The sequence below is a fragment of the Haliaeetus albicilla genome, chromosome 2, assembly GCF_947461875.1.
Source record: "Haliaeetus albicilla chromosome 2, bHalAlb1.1, whole genome shotgun sequence".
Lineage (NCBI taxonomy): Eukaryota > Metazoa > Chordata > Aves > Accipitriformes > Accipitridae > Haliaeetus > Haliaeetus albicilla.
Window position 1 is genome coordinate 65851253 of NC_091484.1, and position 27075 is coordinate 65878327.

Consider the following 27075-nt stretch of genomic DNA (forward strand, 5'->3'; position numbering starts at 1 on the left):
ATAAGGTTGAAATGGATGACCTTCAAAGGTTTATTCACATCTACTTTTTTTTTTTAAAATGTTTCAATGAAAGCATGCAATGGTGACTTCACAAGAGCTATACTAAAAGCAGCAGAACCACTGTGCTTTATCCAAGCATAATGCTTTATCATGTCTAGTAGTGTACACATACAAGTGCTCAGCACTGGAAATTTCCATAATCCAGTATCTGTTCTGATTCACTTTTAAGCACAGATGAAGTATTCACTGGTTTATAGATCTGTAAAATAGGGTTAAAGTAATCTACCACGATTGGAGGATTAGCTAATAAATGAAAGCCATTTCATTACAACAAAGCACTGCAAATACTAAAATTTTATGAATGCAAGGGCCATATCAAAATAATGAGACCAATAATAAATACCTGATGTGGAAGTAAACCTCCCAGGGGTACCAAATGCTATAGCCTACAAAGAAGGCAGCTCTTCAGTGGAAGAAGTTTCAATAGAAAAATACCATTAATGTTAGGTTTCAAATGTTGATGGCACTTCTTGTTTGTTTAAATCTTCCCCATATTTATTAAGTTACATAATTAGTAAGCAGGATTAAGAGCAGCAGCTTCTTAACACTTAAAAAATGAGAAGGGGGCTGGAATTAATGATTTTGAATTGTATTACAGGTTACTGTGATATTATGCTTAGAATCAGAATACAAATTACTCCTATCATAATAAAACCGGCTGAAGTTTAATCCTGAAGGGGAAGGAAGATGTCTCACATAAAAGTACAAAAAGAAAGAGAACTAAGATTAGGCTAAAGAACTAAAAATTAGTATACATTATTATGCTAGTATTATTACAAGTGTTTAAAAAAAAAAAAAAGACAAACCAGAACAAAGCAAAAGCTGTATTATGTGTGTCTAGCTTTCAGGATTTTATTATGAACCAGTTTTAAAACTTCAGCTGTTTTAAAAAAAAAAATTACTTAAATTAATTTCAATTTGCTGGATAAGAAAACTCTCCAGTTACTTGAAATAAAGGTACACAAAACAGATTTTTTTACAAGTACAATTACCTGTGAAAACAGTTACAGCACCAAGACACTGATAAGCCCCAATGCCCAGCATTGTTTTTATCTATGATGTTTATCATCAGAACTAACAAAAACAATAACTGAAGAAGTTTCTTTAATATCAAGTGTTCTTTATTCCATCAGTTTTATCACCTTGGTTTAGTCAAGCGTGTATGGAATTTTAGTTTTCAAACTGAATCCAAATTTGTTTTCCTAGCAAAATGCACCCAGGGGGGTGGGTAAAAAAACAAAACACCAAAATCAACATCAAAGAAAGAAAACATTTGACTGCGTTGCCAGTCATATGATTGGTCTTGCATTTTATTAATTTTGCTCAAAAGTAGTGTCTCACATTTCAGTAGTAATTCAAATATTACCTACCAGGGTAGAAGGTTTAAGAAGCAGAGATAGATTCCTTTAAATAGGCTTGCATTTAAAAATAACACTAAGATTACTAGCAGTAAAAATTAATCAGTTTTCATTGCTGGAAAAATTATACAAATTAGATCCTGGCATACAACGGAGTTGACTAATTTATGGTGCTTTTTTGAGAGCAGGTGTGCAAGTAAGAGAAGAACTCCAACTGCTTTATAAAACCCAGAATATCTTCTTATGGTCTTCAGAAGTACTTTCACCCAAAATATTCTCTCAAAAAACAAAAAAGTGACCTAACACTTGAAGTGTTTCCAATGCATGAAAGTCATTATGACTCTACTAATCAAGCACCGAATTATTTCTTGCCTTCATGAGAGGGCCTTTTAGTTCCCATTACAATGCACATTTTATTATTTAAGAGAAAAATCATACTTTCACAAAGTCATACCCTTTAGCGACCTTTAAAAGATAGTATATGACAAAACTCAGAATTTCAACACCAAGAAAAAAAGATATAACTTTGAGGTGAAATTATTTCCAAGAGAAGACCTAACAAGTACATTTTTTGGACCAAAACATGATATGTAAAGCAGGAAGAGTTAGAATGGGCAGAGCTGGCATGAAATAACTAACTTCAGAGTTTAAGAACTTGGCTTCACTGATATATGAATACTACTCTACTGAACTTATATATATGCACAGGTTGGTTTGTATGCATAATAACTGACTGGAAAAAAATGCTCTAGCTTGTTTAAAAATAAAACAAAAAAATCAGGTTCACACTGCTGGAGAAGTATTTTAATTTGTTGGTTTATGACCAGAAGCACTCAAGTGCTCAGAAAAACTGTTACACAAAGCAGAATCAGTGAGATTCATACACAATAAATAGGATTTCTGTCCCCCCCCATATCAATTCTCCAGTTATGGAACTAAAGTTTGCAAGCCCAGAATGGACTCCATCACATTTGTTCCCATTCTGCTAGCGATAATTTAACAGATTCTACAAGATCACATACATATCTCCTAACATAATAGCAAAGGTCTTGAAACCCTTTGTAAATCCTCACATCTTACCATCAAGTAAGTTCAATATTAACAGTGCCTCATAAGTTATATTTACCTGCGGGGTATCATATGCATAATGGACACTAGAATACTCAACCTACAGAGTGGAATTAAAATCCAAATCCTAGTAAATCCAAAGTTATAATATAGTTATAATTCTTGCATCTCATGAATGGCTGAGTTTTATATGCTTAAACTATCACTAGTAGCAACGAAACACATTTGCAATACAGGAAACAGTAGAAGTACAAAAATAACAGGGGTTTCTTGTGGTTTAATTTATAGACTTGGCTGTAATCTACTGAAAAAAACTGTAAAATTGATTGCTTGTATACAGTCTATTCGTTTCTGAAGTTCTCAGAAAAGAAATAAGGAGAAATTTTCACTCCTTCTCCAATCCCTGCAATTCAAACATTAACCTGAAAAGCAAGGACCCAAGAGCACATAGCCTTGACTGAAAGGCTCTTCTAGAAGGGACAGCTGTGTTTTTGCGAAGGTATGTGGCTAAGCTTTGCAACAAACCATGCTGGTTCAACTGGATGCTTCAGTACAATGCCATCCTTGTAGAAGAACACCTAGGTTTATGAGCCACTTCACTGCCGGGTTGATTAGCACCAATATATTTGGCACTGTAACATCAGAAACAACAGAGGTAGAATATATTAGTAATGAAAGAATAGTAGGAATCATCTTAGATAATTACTTCAGTGGTAAGGAGCAGTGCACAGAAAAAAAACTGTTGGAGTATTACTCCTTTTTTCTCATGTTCTGCTACCGTAACTATATTCTCTCCAAAGCCGACCTGGGGCCTATTCAGCTATTGCTCTCTTTAAGCAACGTTCTTCAACTTAAGCAGCAGATCACTGTAATCATTTCAGAAGTTTAACAAATCTTTTGCAAAGCTTACCTGTATAAACAGTCCATATAGTCTGCCCCTTTGCTATACTCTTCCCAGTATCTGTGATACATAACCAGTACTTGTTCTTCAGCTTCCAGAACTCTCTGTGAAAGAAGACACACACACCCCGCTAAAATTAGTACTACAATAGCATACAAAGTTATAACAGGATTGTCATTTTGGAAAAACAATCACATGTTCAAAATTAAGACCACACCTAAGCTTTAACTGGTCTAAAAATAACATTTTTGCAACAACCAGAAAACTAACAAATCTTCATAATATAAAGTTTTGGTAAGCCAGCTACAACACCTGAAGTTGCTTTATTTTGCATTTAAAAAGAACAATCTCTATAATGTACTATTTTCTACTAATCTTTACAGCAGTACTTGCTTGAATAAGCATGGTTCATATTCTCACATCATACTGGTGGGATAACTCGCATACCTATGCCCTCATTGACACAGATAAATTTTAAATTCACACAGCCACATGCACACTGGAGGAGCTGCCCAACTATAACCACTTAAAATCAGTATGCCTTACTGGTTAGACAAGCCCTTATACTTACCAAGAATCCTGGAATAAAACAAGTTTAACAAAGTGCAGATATGTGCAAACTTAAAACATGTCTTAAGTTCTGCAAATCTAGGTCCAAATCTTTTGGAATTTGTGCAAATCATCTAAAAAGTTGATGTACTGAACTTCAAAATATATTCATACTTCAAAGGAATAAGTTCAACAATTTAAACTAATTAGTATGATTTTGAAGGAGGATGAGATCCTAGGAATTCAACTATAATTCTGTCTAGAGTATGTAATTTTAAACTCCGGTCCAAGCAGCAAAGCAGCCTATGCAAAAATACTGTAAAAGAGGAAAGCTAGTAGACAAAACAGAATCTAGAGTGCTTTCCTCTGCAGCATGAATTCTGTGAAGGTTTTCCAGCATTATTTCAAAGACAAATGGTGGATAGTCAATTTAAAAAAAATGGACATATGCCTTCCGCTACTTACCACAGCTTCTACTGTGCTGGCACCTCCCTGATTATCCTAAGTGATTTCATTCAGCTCACTAAATAAATGAGAAATTTTTTGGCTGAGTTGTCTGCCAGTTTAGTGAACTGATTTAGCCTACCAAAGTGTTGGAGGTATCCTCTCTGCAACCAGTGGAACTACCCATTAAGATACCCAGCCTAGCTTGTCAAATACACAGGTACCTAAGCTCAAAAAAATTGCATCAAGCCATTTAGCAGTACTATCCAGAATTTGCAGTTCTTTATTCCCTACACAGACACCAAAGGCAGGTGGACATCTTATTTAAATCTACTTCTTTTTACTGAAATACAAGGAGACACTGTTCATCCATCCTCTATATTCAACATGATGGATCATGACTCTGTTGAAATGAGCTGTTTTAGCTGACGAGACAAAAGTTAATTCACACCTATATAGGTATACAAGTATTGTTATTTGTCATAATAAATAATTTGTCATTACTTCCTCCCTTCTCAGGCATTTTTGTTATTTTATTTCCCATGTATTTCAGAAGTTGCCTTTAGTAGAGTATGTACAATCAGTTTCCAAGACACTAGAGTAGATACTTTTACATTGTAACACAAGGCTAATGACAAACTATAGCACATTTGGACAAAGACGACATTTCTGTAGCTTGTTTGACTAAAAGCATTCAACAGAAAAGAACGGACTTACTTTTCAAGCCAAGGAATATTTTATATAAACCATAACTGTTGGCTTAAAAAGAAAGTTCTTTTGTGTTGCATATAGACAGATATCTATATATCTGTCTACATTACGCTGTGTGTTATGTGTTGCATATATCCAAGAGATATTTTTTTTTTTCTCCTGTCTCTGGAACTCTGTCATCTGTGATTTAGCCTCATAAAATCTGCATACTTTCATACATACAAAACAAAAACCCCCAAATGTCCCTAAAGTCAAGAAAGGACAAACTATACCTACACATACATCAGTAACTGTATAGGTTACCTTGTGCAAATGGCGTACGTGATTTTCCAAAAAAATTTTAGTCTCCGTATAAAGTCTCTCTCCAAGAGGTTCAGGATAGGCCACACACAAAGCATAAATGTCTCTAGGCTCAGAGTCAAGGTTCGTATCCACTTAAAGTGTGAAAACTTACCAACAAAATTTAAGATTTACAGAACTTTTTTTGCTCCCACACATGCATTTTAGTTTTTTGTTTTGGGGGTTTTTTTTACATTGAGCACAAAAGATAAAATGGATAATTTTCTGAAATTAGTCTAAGTCCTGATTTATGAAGAATCTAAGTTTTCAGCATCAATAATAAATTTTAAGTAGTAGAAGTTGAGGGACTGTTACAGCTGAGATTCTGGTACTTCTGGTAGCCCCACATTGACATGGCTTCTACCACTTATTTGCCATCTATGAATAATATACGATTATCTCAAAGTGAAAAAGCAGCTTTCATCCAAAATTCTTCCTCTGTATCTGCAGCCAATGTGAAACTGAGACTCTTTTTAGATAATGGAAAGAAGCACTAATTAGGTTAGGAACATGATTAGCCAAGTATATGGAACAGAGCAAACATGAAGTTAAGCTGACTTCCAAGTTTTCCTCCCGCAAGTCCAAAACAATTTACTGTCCCTGCATACACCCCCCAGCTCCACAGGTAAAACCATTTTGCGGGACACTGGAAATTAAGTCATCACAATGGTGGTCTGGATGCAAAAACTTTGTTTTATTTTTAACCATTATTATCATATCAGTAATCCTGTTTATATCACAGCCACAGAAAACAGTTATACTTGCTCACTTAAGCGGGCAGCAGCAAACAGTTGAACCCCTTAGGGTGGTTCTGTCCCTGAAGCATCTTGCAGAGCTACACCTTTCATTTGTAAGGTTTACATCAAGTTTTAAAAAAGTCACTTTGTCAGGAAAAAAACTTATGATTAAGAACTTTGCTTTCAGAAAAGTCAAGCTTCAGGTCAACAACTGTGGGAAATAAACTAGTTCTGCAAAAATTATTTAAAAACATCATGCTTATCCAGTAAGTCTAGGCACTTTATAAAACCAGCCATGCTAGAAATAATGATTTAGTATAGATTACTTTTTAAGGTAAGCTCTTTAATTAAGGGAAAACACAAGATCTGTTTTCCTCTAGCCTACCTTAAAAAAGCACAAGCCTGTGTAAAAAGAGGTAGAAGACATAAGGCCAGTTGACATATCACCTGCTTAGTCTACAGAATAATGTCAAGCTTTCATCACATGGTTTTTCCCAAAAGCATGTTTCATTTTTTATATGGAAGTACTACTCAAAACAGAGAAGATACTGATGTAGGACAACTAAATGGAAAAAAGCCTTTATTTGGCAACTGGAATCTCAGAGAGCCTAATCAGAGTCTAATCTCAAGTACAGTTATTTCATCCATATAGATTATCTTTATCAGAATTCTCCTAGGAATGGCAAGAAGCATTAAATGGAAACCTCAACAAACAAAACAGGCAATATGCACTGCTTTGTCACAGTAGCTAGCATTACATTGCACCAACTTACAAAGTTATGGCCAATAAAATATCAAAACAATTAAATTAGTAGTGAATGAAAGGTTCTCTTAAACAGATTATAAAGAACAGTTGGGGGTTTTTTTTTTTACACATTCCACCCCCCCAACCAAATTTTGTCAGTTTAAGGATAGTACGCAAACACATCCTCAATATAATTCAGACAGCAAGCCTCTTCACTATGCATATGATATTTCTGAGAAAGTAAATTCCAGAATTAGAAATCTTTGTAAGCTACTCGCAAGCAAAGGGGACATGACTTTTTTTTCCTCTTTAGATCCACAACTACACTATCTGAATCACCAAAACTATTATGGATCTCTGCTACAAGAACAGCTTATTTCAAAGTTAGAGGAAACAGGCAGTCTTCACCACAACAGCACAATAATAATGGCAGCTTATCTGGCAAAAGCAGCAAACAAGTATCTCTGAATTTATCTAGCCTCTGTGCCCTTGGCTTCCGTTAGGAGTCCAGATGACTTGATAGTTGTAAACAAGTTTCTTGGTTGTAATAAACCTATTTAAGAACACGAATAGTATCTGTACTCCTTCATGAAAACGCACATCTTCCAAACATGCCTTTCCTTATTCTAGAGAACAGTCAAATTTTCTCGGAAATGAAGAAAGCTGAATCTAGTATTCTTCCTTGACATATGACACTCAGTCTGCATACCTCCTTGAAAATAAACTAATAGCTTAATGACAGAAGCCCTTCTACAGGCACCTCACACATTTTCCTGTATCAATCAAATGATAAAAATAAACACCAAATTCTACTTGCTGGATACTAAGTTTCTCTGGATTTCTGTAACAAACAACTACCATGTGTCTCAAAAACATATTAGAGTAGCTTTGCTACAGAAAGCAAAAACATAACCAAAAAAAACCCCAAAACCCAAACCTTTGAGGGGAGATGAATCATTAATCATCACTGGTATTTTACTCCATAAACTTAAAGCACTTTTTTTTTATGTTACTGTCTCTTAAAAGATCAGGAAGAAGCCTTTACTAAGGCTTCAATAATTTCAATAAGTTCAATAAATTCAACTAAGTTCAATAATTTATCTTTAACAGTGAAAGCCATCTGTCCTTCCAGTTGAGCACATAGCTTTGCAAGGTGATAAAGGTCAAAGGAAGCTGAAGCCAAACTGCTGCTTAGGGGTCTTCACTCTGTGTTGAGAGCAAGAACATCAAAAGCCTTGTGTGATTTAAGTGCTCCAGTAGTTGCTATTTGAGGGCCATTACCCAGTAATAGGAAACTGAAGCAATTCCAAACTACAGGAAAAAAAAATAATTGCCATCAACAAGAAAATACTATATCCAAGGCCATAAAATCTCACAAATATTGTCCTCAGGGCTAAAAAACCCTCTAGTTAAGACCATATATTAACAGAAGGTTTTGAATAGATCTTCTCTAGAAGACCAAAGTAGAGCTTTTGGAAAATTTCTGTGATTGTCAGTCTTCCTCTGTAACAAAATCAAAATTCATAGAGCACTTGAGGACTCACAGTCAAGAATCATGATAACATGAACTTTATTTACTCTTCCTTCTCTTTGGGCTGGTTCTTATGTCAAAGATACATGTTTATATGTTTCTGGTTCATCATAGGCTCCTTGTAAAATGGGAGATTAGAGGAGGGAGAGCAAACATGCACAAAAATTGGAAAAAAAGCAGGTGGCCATGTTGCATACTTTTAAAATAATTCTGTTTGCATTTTGGCTACCTTCCTCCCTGGGTACTGTTCATCCTATTTATTTCATTGGTGGAAAACCCAAGACAACAACAGGGATATCCTGATGTTCTACCCGTTCAAAAACGTCCTACTGCTGAAAGGTAGTAATCAAAGTACAGATGAACTACCACTCTCTATTGATCAGCCTCTTAAAGAGCGCTCCCTAGCCTACTGAACAGTTCGAAGCAAAGTCTTGAAAGTTATACAGTGCATTCATAATAACGAAATTATTGTAAATAATATCTCAAATAAAGAAACATAACTGTCACTCATTTACCAAATAATGAAACAACTCCAGAAACATTTCTTTCTGCAGAGGACCTTAAAGGAAATCTGAAGGTCAAAGGTGGCTCAAGATGACTCACAGTTTAAATAAAGTGACATATGGTCTTTCAAGTGATCTTTTCCAGAAGATTTTAACTCTTACACAGTTCTGGTTCCCAGCTCATTGCCATTCTAGTATTTCAAGTTTGAGATGTAAGCTTTATTTAAAGATAAGGTATGTTTAAAATTACCAGACTTACAAAGAGAATACTGTATTCAAGACAAACAAGTTCTGGGGACGTAGTGAGGCAAAAATTAGTTCTAGAAGTGGAATATGCACAGTACAAGCCTCTCACCCTAAAATACTATTAGTCTGCATACACCATTTGATCTCACCTGTCTCAAGCAGCACAAGAGAAAGCAAACACTTCTTAGTGCTGCACACTGAAATCATGATTCTTTGCTGTATCTTATCCTTTGTTTCCACATCATTGTTTCAGCTATAGAGAGACCACAAATACCAAGTGGTACTATAATCAATGAAATAACCTGCATAAATTTCATTAACACACAGTTCAAATAATTTGTCACCTTTTCATTGTGCTTATTAAACAGCAAGAAAAATAGAGTTAATATGACATTTCCTTTAAAGTCCCTGTAGATGTTTAGAAACGGATGAGTCCAATTAAACTGAATTTAACAGAGAATAAAGAGCTAAGAATAAGATGATGTATTTTTTTAAATGCCACATTTTCCTAAAATACATCATTAATACTTTAGTTTTGTTTATATATTTAAAACCTGGAAAAAGCTTTCACACCAGCTGTATAGAACAACCAGTTTCACCAAGTTGTTGAATACTCAGTGAGCAGTTTGTGTTAAAACGGAGTGGTTAAAGGTTGCAGAAATACTAAACATTTAAGCTGGAAGTTACAAGTCATAAAAGATCCTCAGGCCATTCAGCCGTATAGAATAAGCCAAAAGGCTCATGCCTGTGCCAAATCAGTCACCAATAGTGCCACTTTCCAAGGAACATAATTAAGAGATGATAGTAAGGTCTTAAGAATTACATGCTAAATGATTCTTCCAAGACTGCTTTGCAAGTCTGCTATTCATAAGCATTCCCTTTCTTATGTTCAATCAACTACAGTAAACCCCAAAAGAGGATCAACAGCAGACTTGTATAGAAGGTCTCCACATAAGAAGTTCCAAGTAAAACAGTGTGACAAGAGGAATCAATCCAACATCTCATTCAATTATTTTAGATTTAAATCTATTTTAGGTGCCCTTATTTAATGTTTAGAGCTTTAAGCTACAGAAGTTAACCACTTGTTGAAGGCTGAAACATGCAATTCTCAAAAACTGCTTCGAAAGAATTACTACAGCACAAACTTGTCAGCACGTAGGTGCACAACTAATTACTTCAAAAAGTCTGTAAATTTTGGAGTAATTTGAACTTGACTGCAAGAAAAGGTGAAGAGTCACACCCCCAGAAATTAATTACCAAGTTTTAAAATGAAAGAGCTCCTTCAAGATTATTGCACCATAGAACAAGGCTCCACAAGGACTACAAGCAACTAAATTTTTCTTTTATGTATTTATACACATGAACACACTCAAAACACAAGCACATGGGAAAGCAGTTCTGAGAAATGGTAACACGTTCAGAAAGATAAGAGACTTTAGAGTCTAGCTCCTGCACACAGAACAAGCTTCTGTTGTAAAAATCTACGTATAAGAATCTTCTCAGGAGCTTCTCTTTTCACCCAGAAGAATTAACAAATCAAGTAAGTCTAAACTGTTCTTCCTCCCTATAATTAAACCAAACTCAGTCAAATTACTGTGGAACAGCTGCAAAGCCTCCTAAAAATCTCTAATTATTCACCACACTGTAATGGCTAATGAATGCATAGGCACAGGGCACGATATAACTGGTTAGAATAGTTACACCTCTTTTAAGTTTCATGAACTTCTTTTAAATCTTGTAAAAAATTACAAGTCCATTTTGCATGTAAAATGCAAACCTTTCACTGCAACAATATATGTACAGCTGTGACTTGAACAGCAAGACCATACGATCACAGCTAGAAAGAGTAATTATTTTTAAACATAGCTTAACTGTCAGGAATACAGAGGCAATAATAGTGGAGGGAAAGGAAGAAGGCTTTTTTATAAACCCTTGCTATAGAAAAGTCTAATATGGTAGTCATCAGTACACTTAGAAGTGCAAAGAAGAGGGAGACAGAGAGACATCTTTAAACAGAACCTCACCACACCCCGCACCCCCAAATTTAAAGACGTGCGTTCTCTGCCTTAGGTGTTTCCCCTGTTACACGCACACTTAAGCATACAAGAAAAGCTCATTATCAGAATAGGGGAAATTCAGTGCATGTACTTTTGTGAAAAGCTATAGCATAAGCTAAGTATTAGAGCTACTAAAAGTGAGTAAAACTCAGACCGGTTTACTTGTTATTACCATGTTAATTTTCACATAGAATACTTCCCAAATATGGAGAATTTCCCATCCCTTTCAACATATCCACTGACCCACAGGCTTAATAACAGATATGACCTTACAACAGGCTTCTAATCAAGACCACTGAAATTGTTACATAATGCAGGCCCACTCCATGCTAAACACATCACACAAACCCATTAAGTCAGATTTTCACTTAAAGGATACGAGAAGCGATCATTCCACGTTGCTCTTTCAACATAATCCAACATAACAACAGCTTTAATTGTTGTTAGAAGTTTGTTCCATGTTTCATCAAAGTCAACTACTCGTGGTTTCAAGGACATTGTGGGGCTTTAGTGTTAATCTGTAGAAGAATTAAACATGTCAGACAACATTGCACAATCATTTTAAAAAAAAAATACACTTCCTTTGAATTTTTCAGTTTAGACTTTGTATACTGTTGCACCACCATGATACAGCAACATGAAGAACACCCACCCCGCCTCCCCACCCTCCAAAAATCAAGCTCACAAATCCTTATTTTTAATGTTATGGAATGGAACAGTAATGTTGCATGAATAGCCTATAACCTAACACCAATTAATCTAACAACATTATGCCTCATAACAGTGCCATATGAAGAAAACAACTTTCCTGTAAATTTTTGTTTGTTCACTTTTATGCAAAGACTATTTCAGCTGTATCTGAGAGAACTTTGGGCAGGAATACACTGAACGTATTACCAGAGTATTTGAAATTACTACTGTCAGTTTGCAACCTATGTTCACCTCAAGCTTTCATGAGCCATTTTTGGTGTTATATTTAAAAAGCCACAAAACCCAAAAGCTTTGATCAGGATGACAAAAAGAAAACACATCTAAACACAGAGCATTATGCAGAGCTTGTGCAGCTTATTGCACTGTGCAGCAGGACAAATAGTGAGTTTTTTCAAATAAGACATGGCTTGAAAATACAGAAGCTGTGTTAGTAATTTCATATAAAAAATACTGGAAGAGACTTATTGAAATAAAAACATTAAATTACTGAAATAAAGCTAGGAAAAAAAGTAATGTAATTTAAAAAAAAAGAGGTCCTGAAAGACACAACTGTGAAGGCCTCTTCTTTGTTTCTATTTGTCTCTGTCCTATACACCTAATCTAGAAAGGACCTGATGTGTGACACCGCATACACAAAGCAAGTCTAGTTCCTGCTCAGAAACCCAACATTGTTAAGACTAAAACAAAAAATTGAAAGAATACTTCTATTTCCATTTTAGATAGATGGACAAGTGACTCTTAACTTGTCTTTCCAAATTTTCAAGGTCAGAAGGGAAAAAAGAAAGTTAGTGACTAACTTTTAGCACAAGAGGCACACCTCTGTAAGGGAAAGAATCAAATGTCATGCTAAACAACTATTTAGCAACCAGCTTACTACCTTAACCACTACTGGCTCTTAATTTTTCTCAGGTAGATTAGTTCTCTCAAACTGTAGGATATATAGCTTCTCAGTTTAAGAAAAAAAAAATAATCAGATACAACTTTTATACTGTATGCATGCAAAATGCCACCCTAACTAACCAAGCTCCTTAAGTGCTGTGAATTCAGGAACTGCAGAGGGTTGTTTTCCTCTACCTGCAACACAACAGTTTCCATTTAAAATATAATCAATGTATTACCCAAACCACATCTGCTTTGATTTTATAAAGAAACCAAGTAGCAACTAAGTAATATCAAGGAAGTGGTATTATCCTAGGTTTTATGAACAGGAAACTTTTTAAAGTAGTAAAGCTTAGTAAGCGGTGCATAAATATTTTCAGTTCAGCAGAAACATTTAAGTTGTTATATTTGCAACATGGTTATTACCACTTTTAGAAATAAAATCTTCAATCCATGTATGTCAGTAGCAGCTTACTACACAGAAAATCAGTAAGAACTGACAAAACAGATATCTATCAAAGATAGTAAGTTGAAAGACACAAACTGATGTATGTTTCAAAGAAACGTGAACTTCGGTAGAAGTAAACAACAGCAGAGCTCACTTCCAGGAGAAGAGGAGAAAAAAAAAAAAAAGAAGAAAAAAAGCAGTAGTCTTCTGAAAGCTCTAATATTATTATTATTATTATTCTGGAAAACACAAGCGTATTTTCAGCTGACCCCAAGAAAAAATAATCATGGTCCACAAAAATTTTAAGAATCCTAAGAAATTCTTGTGGTAATGAAGTTATACTTAGTTGAGTATTACATTATAGGTTGTGCTCTCTGAAACACACTTGGTACCCACAAGATAAAAGAACCATTCCTTCACAGATAAGCAAAAGTGAGGGGAGGGAGGAAGAGTGAAAAAAAAAAGTCCTTCCCACAATACATCACACGGAATCAGTAACACTGTGTTTGATATCACCAAAACCTAATAATATGTAAAGCGCTATGCATCCACGTACTCATACAGGTATTCTGGAGTTAAACAGTTTAAGAAGACGGAGTTGACTGTTATTTAGCATTCTCTTACAGCTTTCACATCAGTATGAATTTAAACTTGTTTTATAAACATATTAACAAACACAGTGTAACTTCTTCTGTAAGATGCTGGGGTTTGGGGGGTTTGCTGTGCTTCAGTATCAGCAGTGCAGAAGCTCAGCAACAGAGTATTAAGTGTCTTGTACTGATGCGAGTAACCTTTAAATTATAAATTATGAAAATTACAGCAGAGCAGAGTAGCTACCCTAGGGTTTACACTATTCAGGGGGTGGGAAACCATACCTGTCTGACAAGCCCTAAGGTAAGCAGATACTGTTGAAACATATTTACACACAAGGATAACGAAAGGATGTTTACTTCCATCACCTTATTCTCTAGAAGACAGCGCTGTCATACTGAATATCTTTGTACATGCAAATAAATGTAGGGTTTTGGCCAGCGTCAAAACATTCCCCAAATTTCCAACCTATTTAACTATCTCAACAAACAGTATTACAAGCTAGCAAAGGGCGAACAGCCAAGGGGCAGAAGTACCCGCGCCAAACACGTCGGCAGCGTCGCCTGCCACCGCCACCACCACCACCACCACCACCCCCCCCCCCCCCCCGTGTCCCCGATACTCCCGCCCGGCCCAGCAGCAGCGGGAGGACTCCACTCCCCACGGCCCCCTCCGCCAGGCCGCGGAGGGGGGGGGGGGGGAACGTGCGCTCCCCGCCAAAACAAAAGCGAAACTGGGTGAGGACGCACGGGGGAGAGATGACCGGCCCCGCCGGAGAAGCCGCGCCGCACCGCATCGCATCGCATCGCACCACACCCTCCCCGCCGGCCAAGGGCAGGACCCGGGGCAGGACCCGGCCCCGGCCCCTCCCGGCGGCGCCCCGCGGGGGGAGGGCGCTGCCACACAAACGCCGCCGAGGGACGGGTGCTCGCTCGGGGCGGGCCCGGCCGAGCGGCAGACCCCGGCGGGGACGACCCCCCCGGGCCGGCGGGCAGGGGGCCGCGGCGGGCGCTCCCGCCCGGGCGGGGAGGCAGGGCCTCGCCCGCGCCCCCACAGCCGCCCGGCCCGGCCCGGCCGCCCACAGCGCGCGGGGCCGGGGACCGCCGCCTCCCCCTCGAGCGCGGGGCCCCCTCCCCTCAGCCCGGCGGCGCTCCCGGCCGGACCGGACAGGGCCGGACCGGACAGGGCCGGGCGGGGGGGGGGGGTTTACCTGGCGGCAAGGGGCCCGAGTCAGCGACGCCCGCCCGCCCGCCGGCCTCCCTCGCTCCCCTGCCCTGCGGCCGCGGTCCCTGCCCCGCTCCGTCCTCACAGCGCTGCCATTACCCAAGCCGCTCGCCCCTCGCGCCCCGCCCCTCCGCCGGCGCCGCCACTGCCGGGGACGGGCAGCGCCGCGGCCCCGCGCCCTTCCGCGCTGCCGCCGCGCCGCTTCCTCACCCGCCGCGCTGCGCGCCGCCGCGCCGCCGCCCCCGGGCTCTCCCCGCCGGCGACAGGATGGGCGGGGACCGACGGGTCCCGGCGCACCGTCACTTTCCGACCCCACCCCCCCCCGCCTGAGGAGAGGGCCTTGGTACAGCCCACTCTACGGCAAGCGCGGGCGGCCGTAATTCCCCCCAGCGGGCCGGCCGCGGGCCTCACGGCGCATGTCCCATCGGGCCCCCGCGCACGCGCTGCTCCTCCGTCGGCGGCCGTTCCCGTCCCGCGCGTGCGCGCTGCCCTCCCACCTGGGGCGACGAGGCTGGGACACCGCGCGGCCTGAAATGGAGTCGCGGCGGGCGGGCAGGGAGCCGGCGGGGCGCGGCGGCGCAGGCCGGCCTTCCGACCGCCTGTGCGGCTCCGCAGGCGCCGGGGAGGCCGAAGCCTTGGGCGGGGTCCCTCCCCCTGGAGCGGGACGCCTCGGTCCCCAGGGGTCCGTTTCCCCAGAAGGTGGAGGTGTCCCTGTCCCGCCGCGGAGGGAGCAGGCGGCCGGCTGGCCCCGGCGCCCAGCGGGGGCTTCCGACCGCGAATAAACCACTTCCAGCACCTGCTGAAGCGAGAGAGGGCCCCGTGCAGCTGCGGGGCCGTGCGGGGCCGGCCCGGCCCTGGCCGCCCGCCTGCTTCGGCTGCCTCAGCAGGGCTCCCGCCGCTGGCTTTGCCGTCTCCTTGGCGGAAAACGGCAACAAAAAAGTTTTGTTTATTTTGGAAATACCTAAGTAAAGTCACTGTGGAGACGAAGTAGTTTAAGGTCTTCACGTGCTCTGAGCGCACGTATTTTCCGTGTCAGGGATGGCCTATGTCTGATGATGCAGACACCTCCGGGACTTGCAGCGAGTCAGGACTGAACAGCAGTCTGCTGCTCTGGGAGCCCTCGCAACTCGCTCTCGTCCCGCTGCTTGCTCGCAGTAACTAAAGTCTGCTTCCTTCCACTTCGCAGGAAAGTGCAGGCCTGTTTCCTGAGCCTTGTGCCTGAGACAAAAACAGTGCGTGTTTTAGAGCCGTCTCCAGCTTTCATGGGGGAAAGGCTGCGGGACTGACAGATGAGAGAGAATGTACATCTGAAAACATGTAAAACCATAAAAAGTCAGGTGCGAAAGTGTAACTTTTTTATCGCTTTACCATGGCTCTGCAAGCTGTTTGGCAGAGGGATACCTATTGTAATTCCTAAGAGCGGGAGAAAGACATCTGATTCCTGAAGCCTGTTTCTCCTCCCCCTCTCCAAATGAACTGTGGGTTGGTTAGTTTAACTTGCAACGCTACAGAAACTCACACTTGAATTTTCGTGTGGCAGTTTCTTGCATCTTCCCTCTGGAAATCTGTTTTCCATCTTCTGATGCTCCTGAACCTATCCATTCTTACATACTCAGACAACTTTAAAGTATTTTCTTTTTAGTAACTGTATCCCTTCTCTGGGTAATGATTGCTCTTAAGAGATCCTTTAACAGATAAGTACTAGATTACAAAGAAATATGTAGTATCTCTTCAGGCTATTATATAATCTCCTTACTATTTTTCCCTTAGGTGCATGTGTACCATTATATCGTACAACATACTTTTCAGTACATGCTTTTTATTTCCTTTGAAAAAGGTATCCGTGTTCAGAAAACCTTAAAAATAGCTTACTATAAATTTGGCGCTTTCAGTTTGTTTTTCCTTTTAGAAAGTTCAGGTATGTGAGGGATAGGAGGACAATACGAAAATTAACTGTCACTCAAAAAAATCCCAAATTCAGTGTAGTAATTACAAATATAATTGCTGCATCACTCAAAATATAACACATTTATAATTCTAACTTCTTTTTTCTGTTATTTGGAGTATGTTTCCTGCCAGAGGGAAACCTGTGTTTGATTTCAGCCCACATGTTTGTTTGTTTAATTATGGAAATACCACACAGCTGCTCCTATTATGCAAGAGAGTTTTCATACCTGTATCCTCCTTTACGTGCTACTCAACTACTCTTTTTTTTCCTTTCCAACTGAAAATAGCAACACTGGAAATATACAGCTGGTACAGTGAGGTTGTGTTCTGAAAAGAGACTCAAAATTCTTTTACAGTCCTCCTCCTAACTTCCAGAACAAACTTCTTCAGGCCTCAATTATAGCCAGAGATCTATTTCTACATGTGCATGTATAAAACCACTGACTTCAAATTTTTAAATCTCTTTTTTTTCCTTGGTTGGGGAAAAATATTGCTTAGGCTGCTTTTTTATTAAAAGTCAAGTCCAGTTCCTCAGTTCTGCAGAAGCAAGCTTAAACATGTCTTGAATAAAGAAGCACTTTTATCAGAAAACAGAAAATCAAGTTCTAAAGGCATATGATAGGAGTGCTACCTCTGCAGTCTACGTTAAATAAGAGATTGTCATAGTGCATATTTCTGTATCTTTGTAAAACTGTATGTAGGTATCAGGTTTACATAATTATGGTACTCCAAAATATCTTAATTCTATGTTTATTCAAAAAGTATCGCATCTAATTGACATCAAATTTAAAAAAATATGAATATTTTAGGCTCTCAGTTTGGCAGTGGTCTTCTTGTGGACAGCTGTAAAAAAAAAAAAAAAAGTTGTCCAAAATTATGTAATAAATCAGGCAATTACATCAGCAGGTAGTACAGCCAATCAACTGTTAATGTTCACAGGATCAAAAGTCTGAAGTAAAACCTCTAAAAATCATGTAGTGTGGATATCAAGCCCTCAGCACCAACAGTGCTTTTCTACAGATGTATCACATTACTGAGTGTAGATATAGCCAAAGAGCATCAAAATGCAAAAATTTTTATATAATGACAAACACCCAGAATGTTTTCTGGAAATCTCCTTTCCATCCATTGCAGAGATTAGTCAGTACACTTGCCTTCAAGTAGTGAGCAATATTATGGTAACTTTTTTTTTTTTTCTTAAGATGCAGTAAGGAGATTCTAAAATAGGCTAATTCTGCATTTACAAAGTAGATTTCTAGAGCCGAGCTAGTCACTTTAGCTCCCCCTTTCATACTGAGAGAAGCAGGCAAGTCATTTACCTCATTTTAGATTTCTACATTGGGATGGGATAAATAGCATCCAAGGGTCTGTTATAAAGGAAACCCAGTGAGACTGGTTCAGATAAACTGCACCTTAAGTGTCTTGTTTTAAAACATGGATAGTATCAACCATAAATATGACTACAGATTGCTGCTGTGAATATATTTCTTGATACTGGCCAGATTTTAGGACCCTCTAGTACCCGCTGCTAAAGATAGCTGATCCAACTTCATTCCTGTCAAAGTGGAATAGAATCTACCATTTCATCTTTGAAAATTTGAATTTCAAATTTAAAAAGAATTGGGGGCAGGTTTTCTGGAAGTGCCTAAGTGACATAGAAAAATTAACAAGGACAAATGGAATGTCAAGGATACACATGCTTCTACAGCATTTCACTGAAAAATTAAAAGCATGTTAATGTGGAAAGTGTTACATAAAACCTATGCATGTTAAGGAGGTTTTCCAGAAATGTCTCTGCCTTAATATTTATGTTTTATTAAAGCTAAAAAAAGGATCCATTTAGAGTATCTAGTATAAGTATCTACAGAGACACAATTTTCTGGAAAACAGACATTTATTTCAGAAAGCTCTCCATTGTTCAAATTACTCAAAACTCATGTCAAAATAACTGCTTTTCCTGTTTTCAAATCAAGCCCTTGCCCATTTAATTTCCAGTGCTTACAGCTTTTTCATTAAGCCTTAATAATTTTGTCTGGTTTTTAATTAGTTTTATTAACTCCTTGTAGACATCTTAAACACCATTTCAACTTTCTTTATTTTCAACCTAAACCCGTTTTTTTTTTATATTTGCTGGTTTAACTCTCTTCTGTTTGCTGGGGGAGGGGGTTGTAACTTTCAGGTTTTGATTGTGGGGTTTGGGGGTTTTTTTGCAAGTATTAGATTGTACCTGTGGCACTTTCTCCTTTTTGTAGGACTGAAGGCTTTTTCTTTTAGTGGTAGCATTAGCAACAAGCTTGTACAATTAAACTCTTAGAAGTTACGATATATTCTGGCACAATTACGCTATTTAATCATGCTGTGCAAATGTATCAATTGTACAAGATCATATTAGGTATCACAAGTTAGATGGCAGTTAATGAAAAGCATCCTTATCTGTACACTGCCCAAACTTTACACAGCACATACTTTCTACATTTCTGTTGTATGAGGAATTATTGTCCTGAGTTAACTGTTGCAAACTGGGAAGATAGGGGAAAAAATGTATTTTCAAATCTAATAATTTTGGGTGTTCAGCATGGGAGAATCATGTGCTGATTTTCTGAGATGACGAATAGTCACAGTTTCCATAGACTTTACGTTAGGTACCAAATCCTTACCTCTTCTGCAAACTCTGTTCTGGAAGACTGCAGCTGAGGAACTACGATTAGGGAAACACAATCAGGAGGAACATGAACATTCATTATTGCTTTTTATGTAAGGTATTTAAAAATTGTTCACAGATTTAAGTGTATTTAGGAAATAAGAATTTCTAAGTCCCAAAACTTTGTAAAATCTGGATACGCTTTTCATTAACTTTCTTTGTCAAGACTGGCCAGAGAATTACCGCCTGAAAATAAACAGTAGGGTATTGCAGGAGTCCAAGATGAGCAAGCTGTGAGCTCTACTGCGTGTGCTGCTGAAGTCATCCTGTCACTCCCACAGTGCTGCCTGCATACCCCAAAGAACAAGGAGGTTCTACAGTCCATTAAGAAATAATTCTAATGTATCCATTCAGAACAAGACTAAAACTTGTGTGTATGCACCAATGCTTTACATGAGTGGATACATGATTTATGCATCAGTGAGGTTAATTCAGTGTTAACTCTGCAGTGGGGCTGCTCCTACTTGCTGAAACCCAGATGTTGATCAGGGGAATTAAGCCTGCTGTGCAGACATGCCCAAGAATACTGGCTAAGAAAGTTGCCATTTGACAAAGCTTAATCAATTAATGGAGTGTTCAGCAACCTTAGCCACGTCTTGCCACATTTCTTGATGACAGCAAATGTCCAGACCTACTTTTAATCCTGCTTAACCTGGGCTCAGTGTTATCTTTTGGCATCTGCAGCTAGTAGAGTCACAGATGGGTGACACAAACGGAAACTGGAAGTTGTCGTAGGATGGTCCTATGGAGAAGTCAACTTCTCAGTAAATTCCTATCAATTCTTTATCAATTGTTGTTTACAGTAGTGAGCTACACAAGTTAATTTGTAGTACATGCATACACCACCTTAAAACTTTGCCACCACGTATACAAATTTAACGTTTCTATGATTACATCTGCTATCAAGTCTGTTCATCATTCTAACCAGTACTGCAATATTTCCTGAAATCCCCCTGTTGTTTGTATGCATTTGTTTTCTCTTATCTGATACCTCTGTTTCTCTGTTTGTATTAACTTGTTTTCTTTTCTCTTATATAATAAATTCTTTTGGCAGGAGCTGCCTATTTTGTTTATGTTTATGCTACATCTAACACTGTATTAGTCTGGTCCAAAATTAGGAATCCCACGGGCCTATGATAATACAAACACTCTACGAAATACGCCACTATATGACTTACTGCTTTATTTAAAAGCTGTTTTACAGACTGCAATCGGAACTGACAGTAAATAGTCCACATTCACCACCACCACCATTTCATTTGCAGATGCCTTCCATATTACTATCTGCTCTTTTTGCCTCTGATTTCAAATCCCATTTTTACAGTAACAGATCCTTTAGTCTTTTTCATGTAGAGAAAGAGAATATTTGCTAAATTCTGAGCAAGTTACCTGTCTCTCCTTCCCTTGCAACCACATTCTTTATTTTTTGCACAAGGTTTATGCTGGATTATTCATCTTATATTCATGTTATGTTAAATTTTCACTAAATGAGCTACTCGGTCAGCAATATTGGTGCAGGTAATAATATTAAAATAATTTTAAAATATTTTTTTTTCTAAAAACAAGATAAATGAAAGCAGGAATAAACCTTTATTTCATTACAGCTATTTTTAATTTAGACTTCTGTTGTGGCCATTTGTCTTTCATGTGGTGACATACAAAATACAAGCATAAATTAAGCCTACCTTTTGTGATTATAAAAATACACAGTAATAAAGTATTAATCTTATAGCTTTCATTTTTTTTTTAAGTGTATGAAGAATTTTAAATGTGTGATTATTTTACCTTAAACCCCTTTAATGCTCGACAAGAAACGGAAGCTCACTGCAATCATGTCCACTAGATGGCAGTGCTGAATATATAAAAAATAGCAGTTTACCAGTTTAAATTTGCGCAACCTATACTAACAAGATCTACGTGTTTTTCTTCATGAAATAGGAAAATAAACAGAAGTTGACCTGTCCCAAGCAACATTTATTAGTTAGCCATCAACTGCTTAGTTTAACTCCCAGATTTGTTCTGTCCTTCCTTGGGACCTGAGGTTACTTGAAAAAAATTCACAAATGTCATTTTTTCCTTCATAATTAAAAAGGGGCACCAACTTATTTTCATGTCATTGTAGCTAAGCAGTTAAATTATCAGTATGTATGAGCAACCCTACATAATTTTCTTTTCCTATATTTTTTGCCAAAAAATTATTGCTAAAATAAATTGTTCTGTAACATTATTGACAAGTAAAATTGCGTATTTAGAACTCGTATGTGAAGATCAGCGAGTTGTAAAACTTTTATAATGCAGTAACTCTGAATCCAAATGATTCTACTCAGAGGACTTTTCAGCTTTAAAATAGCTTTATATGTGAGGTATCAAAATAGTAAAAGCTTTTGGAGCTTTCATTTGTTCCATTACAAGGTTGTATATCCTTCCTGTCCAGTGAGTGTATCAAATGCAGGTAGCTCAGGTACTTACTTTTATGGGCTGGGTGGAACTAGATATAATAATTTACTAACAAACAAGTAATCCAGCACTTAAGAGGTTTCCATGTTCCTATTTACCACATTGCTAATCTAAGCAAACTTGGAAAAAGAATAAAAGAGCTTCTAATGAAGCTTTTATACAACTTTTTTTCCGACTTGCTGAAAATGGAGGAGTCCCAGCTGAGTCATTACCTGGCTGGGTTTAAATTAATTATCAGGATTTTGCTTTCAGTGTTTTAATTTGAATATGAAACTACCCCTGAAGCTTACTACAGTAATAAGCTATTGTTTGCAGTTTTCATGCTTTAGCTTGTATGCATAAAATCCCAAAGATATTAGGTGTTACAAAAGCGCGGTAAGAGAGTACACAGAACTGTTAAAACATTATATATCATCTCTGTCCGCTGCATCAGGAAAATGAAAGAGCCACGTGAGGGCACTGTATGCAATAGAAGGAAAGTCAGCAAGTTCCAGAGTAAGTTATTTTACCTCTACCCATTCACGATTAAGAAATACATTTGTTTACATTATCAGCAGTGACCCAAACAAAACACTACAACCAGGCCAGTAGTCTAAACTCCCCTCCTTCCCCTTTAACTCAGAAATTGTGTAATTGCCTTCAGAAAGTGATTCAACCCCCTTTTTTAGCAGTATGACCACTTTTTTTTATAAAAGCTGCATAGATCATGTGCACCCCAGTAAAATCATATTAAAAATCACATAAAAATAATCCTTACAAGGAGATGCTTGTAACACAATGAAAAAGTATTGCTCAACTGATACTGTGAGAGGAAGGATGCTGCTTTATTTTTTGCTAGGCACAATGTTTTGGAGAACAGTGTCATGCAAATCTTGAGTGGTTCTACCACTATACTAAAAATGTAAACCCCAGCATACTGCTCTTTGACATCTGTGTTGGGGTATGTATAAATACACATAGGTGGAAGAAAAACATTTGAACTCTGTGATTGCACAACCCTTAGTGATGATGAATCTTAAGACAACTTAGCTTTGAGACAAGGTTGAATTTGCAGAGCTGTTGTTTCCAGGAAAAAAAAAAAAAGAACAAGTCATATCTGTCTTCACTAAAATATGATAAGAAACATCTAGTGCCCATTTCTAAAACATCATTTTCTAAATTAAACTAGACATCATTCTACTGAGAGTTTCCTCAGGTTTTTCTGAGAAAGTATTTTACAAATATATATATTTGTCTCTCAAATAGTTTAGTAAAACACATTTTTCATACTTAATGGAGACTGAAACCTCCTGTAATGTGCAAAAATGGTAGATAAACAGAATGAGAAAAAACATTTCATAAATAAGCCAGCTGGCAAAATAGCATCATCAGGGAGCTAGATTAGTTGAGCTAGCATTTGATAAAAGAGATTTCCTCTTCAGAGAAAATATGTTGCTTTAGCCATTTATATGTATTACTGGTACATTAAGAACTAACAGCTCTTGACATGAAAAAAATACAAAAGCTCTGTCACATAAACTACACTGTGAATAGCCTGATAATCTTCTGTTATACTGAATACTCTTCCATTTAATTATTTTTCACTTGTATCTCTTTCTTCTCTTTATAGCTCCCAGACACCTTTAGTTTGCATCTAGTGAGGTCCATTTATTCAGTTGCTTTTACTTCTTTTTTTCAGTCTTCAGTCTTGCTCTTCACTGTCATTTACAGCCATCTACCACCAACAAAAAAAATCTGCTCCCCCATGAAAAACAACCCACAGATGACTAGACAAATCTAGTCTACAGCCAGACTGTTAACCAAATGCAAACTCTTCTTAGTATTTTTTTCTTATTTACAGTGCATGTTTTCAAATGAATATGAGACTTTATATGCGTTTGTCTTTTCCTGCATTATCTGAATGGTTGATGTCATTCACCTTTGTGTGAGGTAGTTTCTCAGTGCCTCATTAGTGCCTGGCATATTACTGCATTGTCTTACCTTGCTTTACAGGATCAATCTTTTGCAACGCGTGACCATATGCAAACAACTAGTGGTATGCACATTCCTGTGGTACAGTATATTCACATTAAGCTACCTGAGCCTTTTTAAACCTTTCAGGAAAGTTTTCATACTGGCAAATAACTGTTTTCTGTGTACTTTTAACATGGCCTATTCAGAAGACTTTCAATAGTAGAGTTTTATGTATTTAAATTTTAAATAGAACTCAAAGCAGTTGTTTGGAAAGTGACATCAATTAATATCTATGTTGTACCTACAAAATAATGTTTCACACAAACCTTATACTTTTCAGCAAAGAAGCTCAAGGATCGCTAAAAACAGTAATAAATTGTAAATGGTGAAGAATACTGTGAAGTACGTATTATGTTCATGTTATGAGGAAACAATTACCTAGAGAAAGTTCATTATTCAGCAGAGGAAATGAGAAAATTTCATATAATAGATCTCAGTTGCCATCCTTTTTTTCTGCTGCAGTAGAAATACCATCATGCATATATCTTGAACTCACCAGTCAATCCTTTAAACATTTCAGCCACCTTACCCTGTTACCAAGTCAGAATATTATGTTTCCACTATAATCATTTCTCTCATGAAATGAGTAAGCGACAAATGAGTACACAGGAATTCATAGAATGTCAAGTTACTTGCCAAACTATGGATTTCACCATTTTTTTTATTCATTCTGGCTCCAGTGTGCAGGGAGACAACAGTGCTGGAGACCTGACCTAGGAACGGTAGATGAGAAAACAGACACTGTGAATCGTGTCAATTCTTCTCATAAAGCTTTTCTTACAAACACCACACCAAATATCTAACTACACATTCACAAATCATTTTAGTTGTTTGTGTTGTTGTTCAAGCAGTGATTACTAACGTGACCACATTTTAGCTGCTAGTGTACTCTGGTTTACTTTGGCATGTTTCGGTGCATCAATAAGTACCCCTCCTTTCAAACTACAGGACATACCAGAGAGTAGCGTACCACTTGTGATTCCTGTTTAGTATTTATATAATCAGATTTCTGATTACAAATCCTAAAAAAGTAAAAAAAAAAAAAACAACCAACAAAAAACCCACAAACAAACCACATTGAAATGTTGTATTTCAGACTGTACATCTGTGCTTTGGGGTGTAAAATATTGTAGCATTACTGCAAGTTATTATCCAAAATAAAATCATTACAAACCCAAGAAAATCAAAGTAGTAATATCTTAAAAAATGGAACTAGATTAGTACTTGATACTCCCTTCAACAACAATAACCTCCATGCCTTCCAAATAAAGAAATCCTGTTGTTTACATGATGCAAGGCAGTGTAGATCTAGCTGAGGTACTGCAAAGCCTCACAGCTGTTAGGCCATACTTCTCACTAAGCCATACCTGGGACTCCTCAAGGCTATTGCTTCCTGTGCTTCTGGCTTCTGCAACCTACAAAAGTCAAGGCAGTATCTTAGCACAGCACTAATTTAGGCAGTATCAATTTTCAGAGGTTCCAGTGATGGGCGGTAGCAAAAAATAAAGAGCAAAAAGATCAGTAATTTGCTCTTATAGTACTCATACAGTCACTCAGTCTTACTTCCATCTTAACATAGTTTAGGAAGGCAAACATAACTAAATACTTATAATCCTTAAAATACAGATGTGTAACGCTTTTTTAAAACCTATATATATTTGGGGAAAAAAATTACAAAGCTTTTACCTTCTACAATATTGTTCAATATTTGCCTTTTTAAGGGTGTGCCATTTCTGTTTCTATTTGTAAGCCAAGAGAAATACGTATTTTTCTTGCATTGCTAGCAGTTTATAAAAAAGAATAGGTAAAATAAATGATTAGTCTTATATTTTATATTCATTACAGTATTTTGTATTTTATACTCCTTACAGTGTACTTCTTGCCTAATCTGTTCTCTGTTTCAGACAGATCAGGATTCTGTTGCAGCATGAGGGTATTGGTTACTTCTGACTTTCATCACACTTTCAAAATAGGTTGTGAAAACAGTGGCTGTGTGTTGACTGCACTTTCCTGTGACCACTCTACAAGTTCTGCACTTGTCCTTCTACCCCTTTAGAGGCAATGAAAGAGTAGAGGTAGGGTTATTTAATGACCAGCTAAAACTTGAGTGGTCTGCGAAGAGATCTGTGGTGCAATTATTTTATGGTAATTCAGTCTCTTCTACATTCATATACCCAATAAGGAATTAATTTATGACCTGTAACAATTATAAACATGCAATCTTTAAGGAGACAAAGATGTAGACATCAAATATCAGATTGCATAAGTGAAGAAAAACAGAATTGTTTAGAAAAGCCTAACAGTGAGCTTCATTAAGTGTTACATGAGACTACATTTACTGGACATCTTTTAGCTAAGCATCCAGTGGGAATCATTTCTGGCATAATAAACTACCTATAAGTTATAATTTTCTTCATATAAATAACACTTAGGGCATTTCAGACATAATTTGAATAAAGGTTTTTCTTGAACCTAGAAGTTGTATTTCATCATTCCTAAATGTTTAGGATGTGTAGGTGTGGAATGGGCTGGAAAGAGATATATGTAACACACCAAATGGCTCTAGGATGAAAAGAAAGCACAGAAAAAAAACATTTAAACACCAGTCAAGATAGCAATACTGGGATCATTTCTATAATGCATCATCAAAGCAAAATTATAAAATATCAGTATTATTTCAAATAGAATGCCAGCCTATTTTTCTGTCAGTCTAACCTATATTATCTTCAAATGTCTGGATTCTAATTAAAAAGAAATTCACAAACAATATAAGTTGCACCCCCCTTTTTCTGTCTTTACTTATGCCATGGCAATCCATGAACTTCTCTACAAGAAAACTACATAGGTGTTTCATA

General features: G+C 37.9%; 1 protein-coding gene across 4 annotated transcripts in view; it reads right to left on the reverse strand.

The window, feature by feature from the left end:
• The window catches only part of CUL2 (cullin 2), a 54946-nt gene extending 39480 nt beyond the window's left edge, over nucleotides 1-15466 (reverse strand). For 2 of the 4 annotated variants that reach the window (XM_069778138.1, XM_069778137.1), the window contains exons 1-4: nucleotides 15089-15216; nucleotides 11629-11767; nucleotides 5395-5497; nucleotides 3397-3491 (exon numbers count right to left, since the gene is read on the reverse strand). In XM_069778138.1, the coding sequence (XP_069634239.1) occupies nucleotides 3397-3491; nucleotides 5395-5497; nucleotides 11629-11747 (317 nt within the window). In that variant the 5' untranslated portion in view covers nucleotides 11748-11767; nucleotides 15089-15216. Of the gene's footprint in view, nucleotides 1-3396; nucleotides 3492-5394; nucleotides 5498-11628; nucleotides 11768-15088; nucleotides 15250-15312 lie in introns of those variants that run through there. The other 2 variants (XM_069778135.1, XM_069778136.1) reach the window with 2 other exon arrangements.
• Nucleotides 15467-27075: the final 11609 nt, after the last annotated feature.